We start from the raw sequence: 17,268 nt of genomic DNA, 5'->3' as shown, positions 1-17,268 counted from the left end.
TAGGCCTCCCCTGTCCCTCACCATCTCCCGGAGTTCACCCCAGTTCACGTTCATTGAATCAGTGATGCCACCCCACCATCTCATCCTCTGCTGCCCTTTTCTCGTTTTGCCTTCAATCTTTCCCAGCATCAGGGTCTTTTCCAATGAGTCAGCTGTTCGCATCAGGTTCGAATCTCTGTGAGTCCCTTTCTATCCCATGTAAAATAAAGACAATGATATATGTCTCACATGATTTTTGTTGGTATTCAAATGACAGAAAATATGCCAGGCTTAGAGCAAAAGCTCTCTGGAGGATGGAGGTTCTTATTAATAATCTCATCAGAATGTTTAAAAAATTGGATGTTAGGGTGCTAGAGACAGTCTGAACTTGAACAAGTGACTTAAGTGCATGTATTAGCTCCAGCTGCCATAACAAAATGCCTTGGACTGAGTGGTTTAGACAACAGAAATTATCTTCTCACAATTCTGGAGGCTGGAAGTCCAAAATCAAGGTGCCAACCGGGCTGGTTTCTCCTGAGGCCTCCCTCCTTGGCTGCCTTCTCGTCGAGTCCTCACATGGCCTTTCCTCTGTGCCTGTGTATCCCTGCTATCTTTCTCTCTTCTTGTAAAGAAACAGTTCGTAGTGCATTAGAGCCCCACCCTTATGACATCTTTGAACTTTAATTATGTTCTTAAAGGTCATACTTCCAAATTCAGTCATATTGGAGGGGTCATAATTTAACCCATAACAAGAACAGAAAGTCAGATTGCAGTAGATTAAAAAGAGAAGCCTGGCGTGCTGCAGTCTATGGGGTCGCAGAGTTAGACCCAACCTATCGATGAACAACAATGAAAAGAGAACAGGAGGGAGGAAATGGACCTGGTGGATTTAGTTCATTTCTCAGTTGACAGTGCAGTAAAGAAGAGAAAAAAGTGCTAATTTTAATCAATGGCATTTCTCTTGTATTGAGAGAGTTTGGCAAAAAAAAAAAAAAAAAAAAGGTTTGGCATCGAAGACTTGGGTATAAATTCAACCCCTGTCTTTTCTTCTATGTGACACAGGGACACACATTTCTTCACTTCTGTGAGACTCAGTATCCACTATATAAAAAATGGACAATTCTACCTCATTGTGGAGTTACTATGAAGATTAGAATTATTTCAGCAGAGCACCTAGCCCATCTCTTGGTACTTAATGAATTCTAAGTATTGTATTTAAATGGCTTCCCTGGTAGCTCAACTGGTAAAGAATCTGCCTGCATTGCAGGAGACCTGGGTTCGATCTCTGGGTTGGGAAGGTCCCCTAGAGGAGGTCATTGCAACCCACTCTAGTATTCTTGCCTGGAGAATCCCCAGGGACAGAGGAGCCTGGAGGCTACAGTCCATGGGGTCACAAAAGTTGGACATGACTGAGCGACTAAGCACAGCACAGTGAATTAAAAAAAAAAACAACAACCAAAGCAGATGCTTTTAAACAGTGGCTGAGTCACACTGAATTTCCCAGTCTTTTTTGGAGTCCTGTTGCACTCTCCGCAGAGTTTGCCTCCAGGAATCTGAGTCTTGATTAGGTTAGGTGGTGCTGCTGCTAACTTATCATATACTACGGATTGCTGATGATTTCAGGTATGTTTTTAGAGCTTGTCAGCCTTCTAGAAATAAAAACAGCCCTTTGGCAAGTAGGAGTCATTAAGAAGTGAGGTACCAGTCAGCTAAGTAAACGAGAGTCTGCAGGCAGATTCTTCAAGTGTGATGCTTTGAATATTGCGTGTGATGCTCATCATCACACTTATTTCACCTACACTGACCCTCTGGGTCTTTTGCCTCAGTCTCAGCATCTGTAAATCTGCATCAGCTGGAGGGAGAAACCAGGTCGATAGTGTGGTTCAGCTTGCTATGTGGTTGCAAAGGTTGGGAAGTTAATGTTCTATTTTGTTTCTTTCCAATGGAAGGGTCATTGGATCCAGAGGAGGTTATCCTATGATTGAGAGACTGCTCAGAAAATCTAATTAAAATTTCCTCTAGTTTTTCCCAGGCTATGTTTCTCAGAAAAAATGCAAAGAGAACATTGTGATTCCAAACAAGACATTCAAGATCCACCAACTGTCCACTAACCTCAGTTTGAGAAATAATTTTCCAGAAGGCAGCTAAGGTTCAAAGGGCTCCAGAGGAATGGGAACCGTAGTGGCAACATCATTTGTTTCTTGATTCACTTATTCATTAATTCCATACGAAGATTTTAGCAGAGGTTCCTTGTGGAGAGAAGGGGTTGGATGGACAAACACCCTTTGGGGTCAATGGGTTAAATGGAAGTTAAATAGAACTCTTTGTTGAAAATTCTCCAGTGTTTTGCTCTGAAATGGCATTAAACTTTACAGAATCTCCCAGGTTTACATGGACACAAAATTCTTTTTTTGTGTAGAGAATCTTTGAGAAATTATATGTATACATAATTCTCAAAGCAAAGTACAATATTTTAGCATTTATCCATAAGTATGGGTTCCCTTGGCTGCACAGTGGGGTATAGCCAGAAGGTCCCCTTGGCTCCAGTCCGTCCCACGTGAGGGCTGGGTTTATGCCAGTCAAACCAGCAGTGGAGTCCTTTCCTCACTTCAGCACCTAATCTGATTGACCTATTTGTAGCCGCTGGCAAGATCCTTGATTTTAATGGAATCTTCAGAGTGTATTAGTGGAGTCCTGCCTCATTGTTGCATGATACAAGTGTGGTACTGACTGTTACACAAAATCCATTTTTATCACTAGTACTCAGTATATATAGGGCTTCCCTGGTGGCTCAGTTGGTAAAAAATCTGCCTGCAATGTAGGAGATCCAGGTTCAATCGCTGGGTTGAGATGATCCTCTGGAAAAGGAAATGACAATCCACTCCAGTGAAATCCCACAGACAGAGGAACCTGGTGGGCTATAGCTCATGGGGTCACAAGAGTGTGTATATATGTATCTGTATATAAGTCTATGTATATATATACATATGTATCTTAAAAAACCTCAAATGTGTTTTGAGGTTTTAAGATTGTTCATAGTTTTTACACTTTTAAATCTATATTGTAAAAATGTTCATATTGCAATGTTTAATGACTAGAAAGTTTGAAAAAATATTCTGTAGGATTAGCTTAATACTGTATATCCTGGGAAATATAAAGACATTTGTTGGCAGTGTGAGAATCCTTCCTGTGGAAGTGTCACAAACATCCAGTAAGCATTTCATTCCATTTTCCTGTTTGTTGTGAATACCCATTGGTGAGCAGTGACTGTTCTTAAGACTTTGGTTTTCCTCCACAGATAGCGTGGAAGATGAACTGGAAATGGCCACCGTCAGGCATCGGCCCGAGGCGCTCGAGCTTCTGGAAGCCCAGAGCAAATTTACCAAGAAGGAGCTCCAGATTCTTTACAGAGGATTTAAGAATGTAAGAACTTTTTTTCTGACTTTACTTTCACACAATTCTCAAAGGATCATTGAGAAATGAGAGGGGAATGTGGAAAATGTGCAGTTCTGTGATATTCCAGCATATGTACCCTTCTTATCAATCTTTTCTACATATGAAAATTGTCGATATCCATTTGGACTTTGATTCACTTTGGTACACTATCGCTCATACAATCAAACAAGGATGAGTACAGAAGAAAGGTTTACTCAATTCAATTCCTAGTTGGGCTTTTCTTTTTCCCTTTCAGTTATATTGCCATCATTTCAATAAGTTCTAACATCTATAAGTTTAGTTGTGTGTAGATGGGGGCCCATCAAAGAACTCTGTTCCTGGCATTGGAGAAAAGTCATGATAAGTTTGATAGTTTCTGAAAGACCATGTTACCCGTGGCTCTGGACCACAGGTGTCTGTAGGTCCCTGTCTCTGGTCCCCTGTGATCCAGGTAGACCTATCATGCTCCCTCCTGAGTGGAGCATCTTCAAGAACTGTAATTGTCCTTGGACACCAAAGGGTGAGGGTGAGAGTCAAGAAGTGGACTGGACAATCTGCCAAGCACACAGTCTTAGGGATGCTGCTATGTGCTTAGCATTGAGCTAAATACTGCTGGTTATTCGAAAGTCAGAGGAGATATTTTTCCTCAAGGAGCTGCCAGTCTGAATCGGGAGAGAACACTTGCTGTCAAGAAGTTATTTGAAAGTAATTCATCCTTCAAAGTAGTAAATGGTCTTATATTTAATGGCATACGCAGCCCAACAGGTATACCATTCTTACACATATGTAAACCATAGTTACATATGCTACAAGTGCCCCTTGGGGACTAGATGAAATTGCTTTGATTCCTCCTCAAATCTTCTCCCTTATAGTCCCCATTCCATGGTTTGTAGGAATCTATAGTGGCCAAAGATTTCTGATGATGCCAGTCTCTTTAAATCTGTCTATCTCAACGCTCTTTCTGTCCAACTTCATGCAGACGAAAAACCCTGCCTCTTCTACAGTATCCAAACAAAAATTTACCTAGAGAATTTGTGGCCCTAGTTGCCTTTTCAGAATATTTTTATAAGGATCCAACATGCATATTGCATCCAACTTCCCACCATTTTTCTCTCTGAATCCATAGGCTCTTTCTCTATCCCATTTGGGCTCCTCACCACTCTCCCTGCCTGCACTTCCTAAATGTTTCCTTCCATTGGTTCTCTGAAATGCAGTTCTTCTGACAGCCTTTGTGGGGATGGACTAGGGTGATGAGGAAGATGATATAATGGAACTATGTGCTTACCCCACACAAGCAAGACCTCTATTCTACACTGTAATATCAAGATGACACACACAAATAAACAGACATAAAGAGAGAGGGGCTTTGGAAACTAGGCTCAAGAATTATGAGTTATACCTAGGCTACACCAGAGAGAGGAAGAAGTTACTATGAGTCAGTTGCACTGACCACTGACAGCAGCAAACAGGTGAAAATGACCAAGTCTTGGATGAAAGTAAATGCTAAGTTAAAGCTCATCACAGAATAAAACATCAAAGGCATTCCTGTAAACATTCAAACTTCCTTGTTCCAGATGAGAGATCTTGTGATAAATAAGTTTTTTTTCCCCCCGTGGCAACAGTGGATTACGTATCAGACGCAAAATGGTTGTCAACTAGAGAACTAACCTCTCAGCATCCCTGCATTCCTCCACTACCTCGGTGTTATCACTTCACTGCGTTCGGTGTAGGGCTCTCCATTTGGGGTCCCACTGCCTTTCATACCATTTGTTGCAAATTGGAATCACGATTACTGCCATCATCAACCTTCGGAGCCAGCATCTCTGCAGTCTGTCCTCTACAAGTGGCACTTCATGAAAAATTGCCCAGGCTCTGAAGTCTGCATTATTTTCATTGCTTTGTTTAATATTTTTCTTTGCCTGCCTGTCTTCTTTTTCTTTGCTTCCCTTCCCTCTCTTTTCCTGACCTCTTTTCATTCCCCTTTTCCTATCCTCCCTGATCCCTTCTCTATTTCTTCATTCTTCCAATCTCTCCTTCCTCTTTTAGTTCCTTTATCTCTTATCTATGTCAATTCTTGTCTCCTTATTTTCACTTCTTCCCCTTCCTTTCTGTCTTTAATTTTTCCCTTCTCTCTTCATTATCTTTCTGTTCCCTTACCCCACCCCGTGAGATAAATATCCAAAAGATCTGAATGTGCCCAAAGTACATTTTATATAATTCTTTAAATGAATGGGCTTCACAGTTTGCTCAAAATGTTACTAACCAACGTCTCTGATAAGTAAGAGTGGCCCTTTAATTTTTATTCATTTTCTTTTAGTCAGTGTACAACTCAAATGTGGTTTAAAATACAGCAAGAGAGGCCTTAAAGCAGCACACTCTTATTTTACAGAATGACAGCACTCTGAACCAGTTTAGCATCAGAGAAAAGAAATTAACCACCTTTGGGTTCCTGAACACCAATTATCTCAAGTCCTTAAGATCAAAAGTCGTTTCTATGTCACTAATTGAGATACTCATTCTTTTTTTGAAAAGACAACCTATAGTATGGGAGAAAATATTTGCAAATCATATACATAATAAGGGATATGTATCCACACTATTTGGCAATAAGGAGTTCATGGTCTGAGCCACAGTCAGTTCCCGGTCTTGTTTTTGCTGACTGTATTTAGCTTCTCCATCTTTGGCTGCAAAGAATATAATCAATCTGATTTCGGTGTTGACCATCTGGTGATGTCCATGTGTAGAGTCTTTTCTTGTGTTGTTGGAAGAGGGTGTTTGCTATGACCAGTGCATTCTCTTGGCAAAAACTCTATTAGCCTTTGCGCTGCTTCATTCCGTGCTCCAAGGCCAAATTTGCCTGTTACTCCAGGTGTTTCTTGACTTTCTACTTTTGCATTCCAGTCCCCTATAATGAAAAGGACATCTTTTTCGGGTGTTAGTTCTAAAAGGTCTTGTAGGTCTTCATAGAACCGTTCAACTTCAGCTTCTTCAGCATTACTCGTTGGGGCATAGGCTTAGATTACCATGATATTGAATGATTTGCCTTGGAAATGAACAGAGATCATTCTGTTGTTTTTGAGATTGCATCCAAGTACTGCATTTAGGACTCTTTTGTTGACCATGAGGGCTACTCCATTTCTTCTAAGGGATTCCTGCCCACAGTAGTAGATGTAATGGTCATCTGAGTTAAATTCACCCATTCCAGTCCATTTCAGTTCATTGATTCCTTGAATTCTGACATTCACTCTTGCCATCTCCTATTTGACCACTTCCAATTTGCCTTGATTCATGGACCTAACATTTTCAGGTTCCTATGCAATATTATTCTTTACAGCATCGGACCTTGCTTCTATCACCAGTCACATCCACAACTGGGTATTGTTTTTGCTTTGGATCCATCCCTTCGTTCTTCCTGGAGTTATTTCTCCACTGATCTCCAGTAGCATATTGGGCACATACCGACCTGGGAAGTTCCTCTTTTAGTATCCTATCATTTTGCCTTTTCATCCTGTTCATGGGGTTCTCAAGGCAAGAATACTGAAGTAGTTTGTCATTTCCTTCTCCAGTGGACCACATTCTGTCAGACCTCTCCACCATGGCCCGACTGTCTTGGGTGGCCCCACACGGCATGGCTTAGTTTCATGGAGTTAGACAAGACTGTGGTCCTGTGATGAGATTGGCTAGTTTTCTGGGATTATGGTTTAAGTATGTCTGCCCTCTGATGTCCTCTTGCAACACCTACCGTCTTACTTGGGTTTCTCTTACCTTGGACGTGGGGTATCTCTTCACAGCTGCTCCAGCAAAGCACAGCCGCTGCTCCTTAACTTGGATGAGGGGCATCTTCTCACGGCCGCACCTCCTGACCTTGAACTTGGAGTAGCTCCTCTCAGCTCTCCTGAGCCCGTGCAGCCTCCACTCCTTGGAGGTGGGGTTGCTCAGGGATCAAGACCTTTCCCATGGAAAAGAAATGCAAAAAAGCAAAATGGTTGGCTGAGGAGGCCTTACAAATAGCTCTGAAAAGAAGAGAAGTGAAAAGCAAAGGAGAAAAGGAAAGATATTCCCATCTGAATGCAGAGTTCCAAAGAATAGCAAGGAGAGATAAGAAAGCCTTCCTCAGCAATCAATGCAAAGAAATAGAGGAAAACACAGAATGGGAAAGACTAGAGATCTCTTCAAGAAAATTAGAGATACCAAGGGAACATTTCATGCAAAGATGGGTTCGATAAAGGACAGAAATGGTATGGACCTAACAGAAACAGAAGATATTAAGAAGAGGTGGCAAGAATACACGGAAGAATTGTACAAAAAAGATCTACATGACCTATATAATCACCATGGTGTTATTACTCACTGAGAGCCAGACATCCTGGAATGTGAGGTCAAGTGGGCCTTAGAAAGCATCACTGCGAACAAAGCTAGTGGAGGTGATGGAATTCCAGTTGAGCTATTTCAAATCCTGAAAGATGATGCTGTGAAAGTGCTGCACTCAACATGCCAGCAAATTTGGAAAACTCAGCAGTGGCCACAGGATTGGAAAAGGTCAGTTTTCATTCCAATCCCCAAGAAAGTCAATGCCAAAGAGTGCTCAAACTACCGCACAGTTGCACTCATCTCACACAGTAGTAAAGTAATGCTCGAAACTCTTCAAGCCAGGCTTCAGCAATACGTGAACCATGAACTTCCAGTTGTTCAAGCTGGATTTAGAAAAGGCAGAGGAACCAGAGATCGAATTGCCAACATCCGCTGGATCATAGGAAAAGCAAGAGAGTTCCAGAAAAACATCTATTTCTGCTTCATTGACTATGCCAAAGTCTTTGACTGTGTGGATCACAATAAACTGTGGAAAATTCTGAAACAGATGGGAATACCAGACCACCTGACCTGCCTCTTGAGAAACCTATATGCAGGTCAGGAAGCAACAGTTAGAACTGGACATGGAGCAACAGACTGGTTCCAAATAGGAAAAGGAGTACATCAAGGCTGTATATTGTCACCCTGCTTATTTAACTTATATGCAGAGTACATCATGAGAAACCCTGGACTGGAAGAAGCCAAAGCTGGAATCAAGATTGCTGGGAGAAATATCAATAACCTCAGATATGCAGATGACACCACTCATGGCAGAAAGTGAAGAAGAACTAAAGAGCTCTTGATGAAAGTGAAAGAGGAAAGTGAAAAAGTTGGCTTAAAGCTCAACATTCAGAAAACTAAGATCATGGCTTCTGGTCCCATCACTTCATGGCAAATAGATAGGGAAACAGTGGAAACAGTGTCAGACTTTATTTTTTGGGCTCCAAAATCACTGCAGATGGTGATTGCAGCCATGAAATTAAAAGATGCTTACTCCTTGGAAGGAAAGTTATGACCAACCTGATTGCATATTAAAAAGCAGAGACATTACTTTGACAACAAAGGTCCTTCTAGTCAAGGCTATGATTTTTCCAGTGGTCATGTATGGATGTGAGAGATGGAATGTGAAGAAAGCTGAGCACCAAAGAATTGATGCTTTAGAACTGTGATGTTGGAAAAAGCTCTTGAGAGTCCCTTGGACCTCAAGGAGATCCAACCAGTCCATCCTGAAGGAGATCAGTCCTGGGTGTTCATTGGAAGGACTGATGCTGAAGCTGAAACTCCAGTACTTTGGCCACCTCATGCGAATAGTTGACTCATTGGAAAAGACCCTAATGCTGGGAGGGATTGGGGGCAGGAAGAGAAGGGGACAACAGAGGATGAGATGGTTGAATGGCACCACCGACTCTATGCACTTGAGTTTGAGTAAACTCCGGGAGTTGGTGATGAACAGGGAAGCCTGGCGTGCTGCAATTCATGGGGTCACAGAGTCAGACACGACTGAGCAACTAAACTGAACTGAACTAAGGACTATGAAAGAATTGCTTCCAACTTTTACTGTCATCCTACCTACACTACCACATTGCTCCTCCACAATCACTAGCAAACTTCCTGCATTCTAATGAGCCCCCTGCATAATTCATGAAGAAGTTGCAAGTAATCAGGTTAGATACCTCAGAGCTTTCCAAGCCTAATCCACTTGTCTTTGACCAGGCATTCTCTGCCATCCCTTCTGCATACATGATCCTAACAGCACTCAGTCCCTCATATCTGTTCAGGATCTCATGCCTTTTATTAATAGTTTCTCAGGGACTTTGCTCCTGCAATTTTCACTCCTCTCCCCTGAACCATCAGCTACTCTTTCTATATTAGAACATTCTCCAATGTGGAGTTAGGAGGCAAAAATATACAGTCTTATCACATGTCCTTCTGCAGCTACTTCACCTTTGTGTACTGTCTTCACAGCAGATTGTCTCAGCTTATCCTGAGACCATTCTCTCTTCAACCTTATCATCACTCATAAGATGGAAAACATGTTCTAAGCACCTGTGGGTACCAGACTCCCAGACCAGTGCTTTCCAGACTTTGTGCCCACGGGAACATTTCATGAGGGCAAAGGATCCTCAAGGAACTCATGATGGGATGGGCAGGGAGCCAGACTGAAGACAATGGTGCAAGAAGTGTGATGAGAGCCTTGGCCTCTGGAGCCAGCATAGACTGGGATCAGACGGTGAGGAATGGGCTTCGCCTGGTCGGTCCTAGAGATAGATGTCTCCCTCTGTCTGCGTGTCTGTCCCTATCTCTACCCCTCACTCTCACACATTCTCTCTTAGGATCAGGTTCTCACCAGCAGGACGGCAATGCAGTGCCTCCCATCCTCAGTCCAGGTGAGGAGCCTGGCGTGGGGGGGTTGGCCTCCCATCCTCAGTGTGTGTAGAATAGACGGGTAAAGACCCAAGATACTCGTTTTTAATGAAACCTTTTAAAACTCTTATATTTTGATTGAAAGGATAAACTATTCATCAACATCTTAAAACATTTGTATTTCTATGAAAGTAGTTGAACATCCCTGAAAGTAAAGGTCGCTAGTGTCCCCCCAATCTTTTCCCAGTCCTATATATCTGATAGCATTTCTCCAAAATATATTGTTAATATAAATGGGAAATGGGAGTAAAGGAAGATAGTGAGAGAGTATCCCTTAGCCCCTCACCATATCTTATCCCCACATTTTAATTTCTCTTACCACATGCTAAACTAGGTCTTCAAAAATAGGCTACTGACAGAAATGAAGAATATAGCACAGTGTTTCTGAACCTTTACTGTGCCTAGGAATCATATAAAGGATTTGTTAAAACAGATTACTGGACCCCAGCTCGAAAGATTATGATTTAGTTGGTCTGACATTGGAGTGGAGAATTTGCCTTTCTCATATGTTTCAAAGCAATGCTAATGCTGCTGGTCTGGGGACCACACATTGAGAATCACAAGTACAGTTCAAACATCAGAAACATTGGTGTCACTCAGACTCAGGTCCGTATCTTATTTGTTTAGGGAGATCCCTTTGAATCAGTGGTCTCTCTGTCCTTGTCTCTACAAATCGGGATAATGTAACTTCATTACATGGACTTTGCCTTGTTTTGATGTTTTGGAGGGGTTTTTTAAAATAAATTAAGATAGTAAACATCAAGTTCAGCAAAAAAGAATTATTACAGTGTGGCCCTAAACAGTTAACTTCAGTTTTATGTTCTATCAAAGTGGGACAGTCATAGTTGACCCAAATATCCCCCACCAGTGTTTTGGGTTTTGAGCTACATAATTATATGTTTTAAAGTATGTGGAAAGATGCAAGGTATTAGCTACACATCAGTAATTCATGTTACAATTGTCTAGGGAACTTTAAAAGCTACAAATAACTGGTAGGATGCTTGGTGATTCTGATATAATTGCTCCCAGAAGAAGCTTGAGCATCAGAATTTATAAAGCTCTCCAGGTAATTATAATGTGCAGCCAAGTTTGAGAACCACTGAACAAGATGTATAAGATTGTAGCCATAAAGTTGCTTCTATCACACACTGAATTGACCTCTTTGTGATGAGCCCAATAATGTCAAATATTAATGGTTAAATTGACTACTTGGAATCTTAAGCCTTTGGTGTGTGGGATGTGTGTGTAAGTGGTCTTACCTCAGATGAGTCTGATTCAGTTAAATCTTTGGTGATGCTTACTAACCTTTTTTTAAAAGTCTTAATTTTTTAAAAAATCCCATTTTAATAAACTGCTAACAGAAAGTTGCATTTGAAAAAAACTGACCTAGAAGGTCATGCAAGAATCTATATACATAACTCATAAACTTGCTTTGCTGTTTTGCTTTCAAAATCAAGCATAATTTCAGTCAACACTAGGTGATAATGAATGGTGTTCTGGGCATTAATTTTTCATATGGCTATGCCTTTTGGACATTTCTTCTCATAATTAATAATTTAGAGCATATTCTTCCCATTTTTTAAGGCACAGGATGAAAGATGTTTGCAACTAGTTAGACTTAATATGTTTTGGACACCTGGCTACTTCCTGTTCCATGTCTTTCTGTGCTTCCTTTTCTCTCACTATTTTGAATTTTAATAAGTCAAAGCATCCTTTAAATTCAAATACATCTTTGAGGTATCACTTTAATACTTGTAAATGTCATTCTTCCCTAAAAATGTTGTGTTACTATTCTTTATATCTAAAAGTACAAGATGTCTATATTAGTTTTCTATTGTGTGTAATAAATTACAACATACTTAGTGACTTAAAGAAATGCACATTCATTATCTCACAGTTTTGAAGGTCAGGAATCCAAAAATGACTTAATTGGGTCCTCTGCTTAGGACCTCATAAGGCTATAATTCAATTATTGGTAAAGCTACAGTTCTTTCTGGATTTAAGAGCCCTCATCTAAGCTCATATGATTATTGGCAGAGTTCGTTTCCTTGTGATATTCCTGAGGTCCTCACTCTTGTGCTAGCTGCCAACCTGGGACCACTCATCTCCTAGGGCAGGGGTCCGTGACCCTGGGCCATGGAATGGTACCAGTCCATGGCCTGTTAGGATCTGGACTAAACAGCCGGAGGTGAGTTGTGGGCAGGTGAGTGAAGTTTCATCTGTATTTACAGCCACTCCCCATCACTCACTCACATTACCGCCTGAGATTTTTCCCATAGGAGCTCTAACCCTACTATGAATTTCACATGCAAGGGATCTAGGTTACTCACCTCTTTTGAGAATCAACCTGAAACCATCCCCCCCAACCCTGGTCTGTGGAAAAACTGTCTTCTATGAAACCAATCCCTGATGCCAGAAAGGTTAGGGACCGCTGTCCTAGAAGCTGTCTGTAGTTCCTTACCAATGGCCCTAACAGACTTTTTCATAACATGAAAGCTAACTTCTTCAAAGCCAGTAAGACAGAGTCTCTCTGCTCTACTAAATCAGAGTCTTATTTAAAGTAACATAATCGTGGACCTAACATCTCCCATCACCCTTGCACGTCCCAAAACTCAAGGCAAGGGGATTAAAAAAGGCTTGATTTGTAGGGAGTCACACTTGCATGGTGTCCATCACAGTGGTGTTTGTGAGGAGGAGAAACCACTATGAGTTAAAATGGCTAAATTCAGTCTGAAGCACAGTTAATCCCACCCTCAATATTATGCCTGCAATCCAGACATCTTAACATATTTTTCCAAAAGTAGCACTAGCCTTTCCCCCTGATTTCTACAAAAGATTTGATGTAATAGGCAAAGGAACCAGCAGGAGAGGAGAATTCTTTGATGGGGCATCCCCACCCTCCTTGAAGGATTTGAGAACTTCTGCACTTTGAAAATAGATTAAGGGAACTGAGGGTGAAATTGTAATAGAGATCTACATTTTTTTTTACAAAGAACATGTACATTAAAAGCTCTAAATCCCTCTTATGGTGGAGAGGGAGAAGCTGGGAGTTTTGTACAGGCCTGGAAAAGAGTGGAATCAGGTGATTAGGGTAGAAAAATAAGCTGTTAATTGTATAAGGCAATTTCTCTTTTGTCACAAGCCCTCGGAGTTATTCTTGAGGCTTTTATAGACTGATTGTGTGGCCTTCAGCAAATCACTTCATCCCTGGCAGCTTCTGTTTCCCCGTCAGCAAATTACGGATTAAGATCTTCCCTTCCAATCATGAAGGGAGGTGGGTAATAATTGGTTTTGTACAGCTCTTGAAAGAGTCAGATAAAACTCTTCTTTAAGTGCAAAGTATTACTCATGTACTTTAGAATCAAGGTATAAGAACAGTGAAAATGCTATTTCCTATGCCCTAGCAGAGTTTTCTGTCAGACTTCCAAGAAGCAGGGCTTTCTGAGGAGAAGGTGTCTACAGGTCTGAGCAGATAAACATGGCTGCCCTTCTGACTCCTGTCTGGCTGGTCCATGTGTTCTTCTGGGCTCAAACCTTTCAACTGCCATTCCTCACCATAAGCAGATAGTTTAACCTCTCAGGGTATCAAATTTTAATTTGAAGATTCAGGACATTAATACCAATGCAAATGAGAAGATGACAAGAAATGTTCTGCATAATCCCTTTCATTTAGAATGTGAAAAATAGACATTAAAGTACTTTAGTATTTTCCTCTCATTCTTCTAAGTACTAGGGTAACTAAAATTTATAAGGTAGACCTGTGATGTTATCTCAAAGTATATTGCATTAAATATGCATTTATGTGACATATATACTTGGGCAATTGGATGCTTCCAGTTTGTTTCTTTTCTATCTTAACCTAATAAGATGCCATGCAAACAGGGTGTAAATTGAAATGTGTAACTGTCCTATCTACAATCAGCCCTCCATTCCGCCTTGCTGGGGTAACTACTCTTAATTTTCTTCTTTATTCTTCTAGATAATTTTTATAGGCATGTATTTATGTGGGTGTGGCAGAAGCAGGGGTAGATTCTTTTGACATATATCCTAAAGATTAATTATTTTTAGCTGATAATAAATAATCATGAACACTTAATTTTATTTTCAAGTAACCATTATATCCATGCTGACCAGGCGTTCCCTGTTTTGGGACACTTCAGTCTAGTGGATTGGTTGACTTTCCAACTCTCAGGCTCCTCTTTGTTTGTCTGGGAGTCCCCATAGGGAAGGCAGCAGTTTAAGGATTGCATGAGATTCCATCCTTGTTCCAAAGAGAGATTTATTCTTGAAGGGCCATAACAACCCTACCCAGCATTCCCCCTCTCCCTCTAGGAAAGTAAATAAACAAACACACAAAAATAAAAACATGAGAAAAAAAGAAATAACAAGTAGACTTAAGACTCTTATTTCTGTTTAATCTATGAGCTTCCTAAAGACCATGTCCTGAGCTTGATGAACCTCAATATTCTCCAGTCATTCCAGGCATCTGGCTCATGGTACCACTCAGTAATCGATTTTGGAATTAAAGTATTAGACCTTAATCACAGATAAAATTCACTCTGTATCATCCATAAAATACCTAAATTTAAAAATAGTTTTTGCTTTCATTAAGTGAAATACATATGCATGATATTTAACTTATCTTTGCCTCCTAAACCTATCTTTTCTCAATAAATATTATCTCCATTGGTCCGGTCACCTAGAAACTCAAATATCTTTCTGAACTCTTCCCTTAGAACTTCCTGCCTCTAGTTAATCTCCGAGTTCAGTCAGTTGTCCAGTCTTCATATCTCTCATATCTTCCCCTTCCTTCTCTTCCACACTGTTGTTGCTTCACATACACAGCTGCCGTCTTTCACATGCATGACCATATGGCCTCCCAGTCTGCTGGTCAACCTTGCAAGCAAAGTTTTCTAAGGACAGCAGTCACAGTCCTGCAGCAGTAACTCACCTCTGCATGAAACTGCACATATTCTGGAGTAAAATGTCAACGTGACTAGACTCCAGTTCTGGTTGCCACTGGGCAAGATACTTGACCTCTCTGGGCTTCACTTATGTCATCTGCAAACCTGGAGAAACATCATCTCACAGATGTTTTGCAAAGATAATGGATGTAAAACACAGAGACAGAACCTGTCACGTGATGGCAATCCAAAAGTAGGTTGAGGGTCATTACTCCCATCGTTAATATTATCATTAGCACCACTGTCAGCATGCTGTTTCTTTGAATCATGGTACTGTCTAGAAACTCTTCCTTAAGATATCTTTGCCGACACTTTGACCTAAGGACTCACTGGGAAATAGTGCACTTCGTTTTTGTTTGATTTTACTCTGTGTTTTGAACTACTGGAGAAACTGACATAGTGTTTCTCCTAATGAATCCTGACTGAGATTTTGTGAAAATCAAAAGATGTAACATAAATTGTAATGTTTTAAACATAAAATGCAACCTAGAGATGCACGTAATTTTAAAGAACAACTTACATAAGAGCAACTCTCATAGAAAGCAAATATTTCCTAGAAGCACTTCTAAAATCTTCTAGATTTTTTTCCCGCAACAATCCTGTAAGCAAGATCAAATTTTATTTTTCTCTCAAGTCACAGGAGGGCTGGTCGAGGCCGATGGGGAAATTTTCTTCCATCAGGACATTCAGGGATTCAGGTTCCTTCCAGCACATTGCCCTGCATCCCTTGGCTGTGTTACTGGCCCCATCTGCATTGTGCAAACTAGGTCATTTTCATGTTACTATCCTGAGGGAAGTTGAAAGAACCATAGACAGGGGCAGGTGATTGTGCCAAGTTAGATGTAACACAAGAGATATATTTGTGTATATATGTGTGTCTGTGAGTCACTCCCATTTACACCCCATGGGCTCAGTAGCCACATAAACTGCCAACGGAAGCTAGGAAATGTCATCTCTAGCTGGATAGCAGTGTATGTGGGTAGAGGGAGAATTTGGTTTAAAGGAACAATCAGTACTCTCCAAAAATCAATAAAATATTCTACTGAATTTTTCTAGAGAATCCTACAGATTTCTTAAGTTAGTTTAATTAATCCTCCTGAGACAAAGATTTTCAGTCTGGGAGTCATGTGTCTACTGACCTCAAACTCACATATCCCTTGAGGCATCAAAAATTTTTTTAAATAATAATAATAGTCTGTCTTCTGAGTGTGTCGAGGCTTGCTACTTCACTTAGCACAGTATCAAAAATGAGTATGCTACAAGTTCAGGAGCTGCTTCCTCTAAGGGTTTATGAACACTATTTGTTGTACAAGAAACCCGGTCTTCACGACCCAGAACCCAAGCACAGGGTGGTGGTCAGATGCTCTGTGGATCAACTTTAACAGTATTACTCCTTCTCATCTTTTTGGATAAACTAATTAATTCACACAAACAGATCACTGGGAGCCCAATAAATAATTTTTTCAGATTCAGTACATTTTCCTTAAAGAGCCTGCTGTGCACCTTTGGGTGTCTCGTGGCTAAAACTAACAACAAATCCAGGGCACCATTCATCACTGCAAGTCGCTGGTGGTTAACCTACCCCATAAAGTCAGATCTTTTTCCATTTTTTTACAATTCCACTTCAATGTGTTCATTAATATAAACCCAAATGGCAGTTATTCCAGTGACCCTGGAAGGCATTCAAATCTTCATTAAAATAAAACGTTGCCAAACTTGGTCTTTTCAATGCTACATTTGAGTTGAGTGTGTTAGACTATATATCCTCTAAAATCTGTGCTGAATAATTTAGCTTGAGAGAACTACAAAGGAATGTCAAAAGAAAATGAGACAGAATCAGTAATTTCCTTAACTATGCACATTCTAATGAATTATGCTTAATTTATGACACTCCAACTCCCATAGAATTTTAGGAGATTGAGTCAAAACTTCTCATCTCAAGCTCCTCCCGGTTGTAAATACTTTCCATAAACATGTATGAAGCACTGATCATTTACTGAATACTCACTATATGCCAGGTACTTTGCTAATATTGGATATATATTTATGAATAAAAGAGAATTGTTTTCAACACTAGAGTTTGGTGTAAGAAGTATATAATTAATAAGAAAGGTAA

At 40.5% G+C, this 17,268-nt stretch overlaps 1 protein-coding gene across 1 annotated transcript in view; it reads left to right on the top strand.

Annotated features, from left to right (window-relative positions):
- KCNIP4 (potassium voltage-gated channel interacting protein 4) overlaps window positions 1-17,268 on the top strand; it is a 535,080-nt gene that overhangs the window by 428,845 nt on the left and 88,967 nt on the right. Inside the window, exon 2 of the mRNA XM_065907483.1 lies at window positions 3,278-3,402. Coding sequence (XP_065763555.1) covers window positions 3,278-3,402 — 125 coding nt within the window. The remainder of the gene's footprint in view (window positions 1-3,277; window positions 3,403-17,268) is intronic.

The sequence above is a fragment of the Muntiacus reevesi genome, chromosome 16 (assembly GCF_963930625.1).
Source record: "Muntiacus reevesi chromosome 16, mMunRee1.1, whole genome shotgun sequence".
In the NCBI taxonomy this organism is placed as follows: Eukaryota; Metazoa; Chordata; class Mammalia; order Artiodactyla; family Cervidae; genus Muntiacus; species Muntiacus reevesi.
The sequence above is the reverse complement of the archived record's forward strand: the minus strand, read 5'-3'. Positions and strand labels throughout refer to the sequence as shown.